The sequence below is a fragment of the Diprion similis genome, chromosome 1, assembly GCF_021155765.1.
Source record: "Diprion similis isolate iyDipSimi1 chromosome 1, iyDipSimi1.1, whole genome shotgun sequence".
Taxonomy (NCBI): Eukaryota; Metazoa; Arthropoda; class Insecta; order Hymenoptera; family Diprionidae; genus Diprion; species Diprion similis.
The window spans coordinates 2,336,897-2,341,479 of NC_060105.1; the positions used below are offsets into that span (position 1 = coordinate 2,336,897).

A 4,583-nucleotide genomic window follows, 5' to 3' on the forward strand; every position below is an offset into this window, starting at 1 on the left:
AAGGATCGAGTTCATTCCCATTTATGTTTCGAGGATGTTTTTCCTGGCGACTCAAGTGTGACAAGGACCACTGAAAGCTTATACTAAAGTGCCTGCAGGAGCTTGGACGAAATAGCATCAAGTATAAAGAATAAAGGATTCCCGTCGGAAGATCCTTCGCCAAAGGGAATGAGCGGCAGTCCGTTGCACCGACCGGGCTGACTGGCTCGTCGTAGTGAGATTCGTTAATTAACTGCAGGAAGAACGCCTCCGGGAAACGGCGTTGTCGAGTCATCCAGCCAGCCGGTGCTTTCAGCTTCCAGCTTTCAGCATCGAATTTGCTTTAGTACGAGTCAGTGGTCTGGCAGGAGATACTCGCACAGCGTTCCCTGTTCGTCGTATCCATCCAGGATCGGAGCAACTTCGGGATTCCTATTCGTGATGATGAACAACTTCGGCCTGAATCTGCACTAGCCGTTAATGCTTCACCGGCAAAAATCGCCCCGAGACTATCGCCGCCATTACCGATCCAGGTAAACCATCCCGGGCAATTTACAGGAGTGGATCCCGAGTCTAAGCTCAGCATTACTTCTCTCCCTCTCTCTCTCTCTCTCTCTGCGATGATAATAACGCCACACGCCGCAAATGCTGTGCTCAGTTTCCCCGGCAACGACTGTGATGGATCAAACGAGCGCTTCAAGGTTTAAGGATAAGGTTGGAGGGTGAGTATTGTTGCTTCAGCTACGACTACATCAAGTCTGTACTCTTTTATTAGGGATTTGCCATTTTTCTCGTTAGTGTCACCCCGTACTTTTCTCTTTAATTTTTTACCGAATGTCCGGGGATGAAGACTCGGCTTCGCTTTTCGCTCGAGGCGATCTCGACCCACAGGTGAGCTGAGATTTAATTAAAAATAACTCTAATTTCGCTTTTTATTACGCTTAAAATCGGCCGAGGGTCGTCACACTTCTGTTTCCAACGTCGGGGCGTCGTCGCCTGTCTTCAAACTTTTTTAAAACAGGCGTACGTCGTCCCTCGCGTGACGTCGACGTCGACGTGGATGAAGGGCGAATTACCGTCTCAAGTTCAAATTTCTTACTCCCAAGGCGGTCGTTCGGGGAGTAAAAAATGGAACGGAAGTTCGTTTAAGGGCCTGGGAAAAAGACGTAATAGTATCGTCCATGAAAGAGTGCCTCGAACAAATGGCAGCGATCCTTCAAAGGAACAATTTGAAGAAAACTGCTACTAATTTGAACTTCGTGCCAACTGACGTGAGGTGAACTTTTTACTCTCGGAGAAATTATGATAATTTACTCCAACTGGAGGAAATTACGCGTCTATTATACTCTTGGGCTCGAAAATTATTCCTTTCTACCGCAGGTATTTGGATCTGATCAAATCACGTTTACTCTACACCAGCGAGGAACGAGCCATCAAAGATATGGAGACAGAAGCTGCTTTTCAAAAGCTCACAAGTGACAGGTTCGTCGCACTTTTAGAAGCTCTCGTTATTTTTTTGTGTTCGCTCAAAGCAATTCTGAATCTATTTTTCCAGTACAGACCTGGTCAACATCCTGGAGAATACAGTCAAGGAATTACGATCAAACGGATCGTTCGCAGTCCTAACAACGATTCCAAAAAGTTTGACCGACGCACAAATAGAGGAATATTCGATCCTATCCAAAGCAGAGAAAAACAACGAAGAGGTGAAACGGCTGCGAGAGCTAATCGCCCAAGAGAGAATAACCAACGAATCGGAGAGGAAGAAATCTGTCGAAAAATTGGCGACGCTTCTGGTACCTTTTTTCTCTCTTCTCTTTCTCTATCAGCTGCAGTAGAGTTCATAAAGAGATACTTGAAGCTCTCGTTTTAGAGAGAAATGGAAGCACAACAGGCAAAGGGCAGAGCCTCGATCGCGTACGTTTCTGCTTGGGAGAAAGCCAGATGTGAACAGAACATAGCGCGCTGTCAGTTCGCGGAGAAAGACTTACGCCGAACTCTTGAGAAGCTCGAAACAGAAGAGAAGAATGAAAATCGTATAACCAGAGACATCGAAGTCTTTTTGTGCGACAACATCGCGGTACGTGGAACATCGATCAGTGACGAAAGCTTTTCTCTTTCAAATTCAACTCTTCGTTAATCGAATTTCACACCGGACAGGAAAATGAGGAGCTAATAGTTGGCTGGGAGAAACGTCACGATCGAGAACGGACCGAGTATACGAACGAAATCGGGAGGCTGGAGAAGAAGATAAAGTTGGAGAGAACGGCGTTGGAGTTACTCAAGAAAGAGGTGAGCTTTTTTGATGCCCGATTTGTACGCTGATATTGATTTACATGATCGACGTAGACGATGTAAGTGAGTTATTTTATTTTATTCAATTCTATTTACGCAGCACCAAGTGAAACAGAATTTCATCGACACGTACTTGGCGGAGAAAGAAGCTGATCGAAAGAAGAAAAAGCTCGAGGAACACGTGCGAAGAAGCACGATTAAAATTCAAGCCTGGTGGCGAGGTGTTATGGTGCGCCAAAAGTTCGGCCCGTACCGACCCGAAGAAAAAAAGAAGAAGCGCCCGGCTAAGTGCAAGAAATGAAGTCGCTTCGGAGCTTTCGAACATAAAAATAAAAAAAAATAAAGAAAGAAAAGAAGCAAAAAATCGTAAAAAGCTCGTAACCGCCGACCTTGCGTAAAGCAAACAATATGTAGAACCTCCCGTTTTAAGAAAATAAAATACCCGCCGACGCGATCACCCCCAAATTACCTCGGGGTTGTAAATTCGCGTTTCATTCGGTTGCGAAATATTTAGCGGCCCCAGAACGAGGCGGCAGATTCGTTCCAATAATTTTACCGAGTAAATATCTGCGTATATCGCGAAATGCATCGAGTGAAAACGAGTTTTGCGACGAGAATCGCGCGTCTCGATGAGGGTTTTCAGTTTTCACCTCGTGTAAACGAACTTTCAACGGCCTCATTTCCAGGTACTTTGGCACATGTTACATCTGCGTGTGTACTTCATCAATGGGAGAACTCGACGGTATATTGATTTTCAGTAAACACACGGAAATTGTCCGGCGTTTGTACACTTTATTCCTGAAAAGTTAAGGGGTTAGGGGTGGTTAGGATTTTGCACAAAAACAAATTTTTTTTCTCAGCATTTTCTTGGAGTGTGATGTATCGAAAATATTCTCTGTAAATTTCAAGTCAATCCGACAAATAATTTTCGAGATATTCTAAACTTAGTTTTTTCCGAAAATCGGAGCATTCAATTGTTTGAAAGCAATTGCTTAAACAATTTCTTTTTATGCATTATTTTTTTAATAATATTTAGGGGGATTTTAAAACGAAAGTTATTCCTAAGAACTTCGGCTCAAAGTCATAGATTTTGAGTTATCAATTTTTTTTAATTAAAAAACTGCATAATTTGAAATTTTTTTAAAATTTATGACTCAAAAAGTATGACTTTAGGCCAAATTTTGTTAATACAACTTTTGTTTTAAAAAGGCCCGAAATATTTGAAACAAAATAATGCATACAAAAAAAATATATACTTGAAACATCAAAGAATAATTATACATAATTGGTTTTATAAAATTAATATAATTACTATGAAAAAAAAAATATTGCAAACACTCATTTTTTCCCGACTCCGACTCCGACTACCCCTAACCCCTCAAGAAAGTAACCCTGAGGGTTCCGCGCAAACTTGATTCCCTTTTTTTATGCGATAAAACTATAATTAACTATTTTCGCATTTTTTCCTTTACTTGTGCTGCGAGACCTTGCTTCACTACAAATTTCACAATTCTAGGTCAACTGGAAGTACCCTATAGGGTTTTGATTTGTGAGTTTGCGAGTATAAAAACATGTCACATAAATGGCCGTATCTTTCGATTGCGTTGACTTGGAAGCTTGAATTTTTTACGCCTCCAAGGGACCGTAGACTTTAGTATTTTATATTAATTTCAACTTGATACCTCTACCCGTCGCTGAGAAAAAGGTTCTTGATTGACAGACAGACAACGAAGTGATGCTGTAAGGGTTTCGTTTTTTTTTTTTTTTTTCTTTTCACGTACGGAACCCGAAAAAGGTCGGTTTACTGAGATAGTCTACACTTTTAACACTGTGTATAGTATATAGTATAATATAATCCTATTGAAAAACGAGGGAGATTTCTGCCATTCAAGGCTATGTATTACACACACACACACACGGACATATACACACAGATTTCGGCGAAAGGGAACATCTTGAAGAAACGGCGGGGCGTCTCTAGGGAATTTCTTTTATAAAGCAATTTTACGACAGCAGTTGGCTGGGCCCTTTGAAGTCGTACAGCCGCCTAACCATTGGGATTTGTCAGACGTCTACAGGCGCAAATTTGGGCTGGGAAATTCAAAGCGGAGCAGTTGCCCGAAGAAATCGGATCGAGCCCTGATCTCGGGTGTTCCCTGAACGAAGTATGGAAAATCCACCAGGTATTTATCAAAATTACGTCATGTCCGCGGAGTCTCGGGGCGCGTGTCTTCCTGTTATATATATATATATACAAGGTACCCCACATACCGGCAGATATTTGCAAGGACTCGAGGGTGAGTAAATTA

The 4,583-nt window shown here is 42.2% G+C and overlaps 1 protein-coding gene across 1 annotated transcript; it reads left to right on the plus strand.

The window, feature by feature from the left end:
- The first annotated feature begins 813 nt into the window (after positions 1–813).
- On the plus strand, positions 814–2,589 carry LOC124404485 (dynein regulatory complex protein 9-like). The gene is made up of 7 exons (XM_046878647.1): positions 814–870; positions 1,086–1,255; positions 1,360–1,461; positions 1,535–1,775; positions 1,853–2,059; positions 2,140–2,271; positions 2,375–2,589. The coding sequence occupies exons 1-7, from the start codon at positions 814–816 to the stop codon at positions 2,573–2,575; spliced, it is 1,110 nt and encodes a 369-aa protein (XP_046734603.1). The 3' UTR covers positions 2,576–2,589.
- Positions 2,590–4,583: the final 1,994 nt, after the last annotated feature.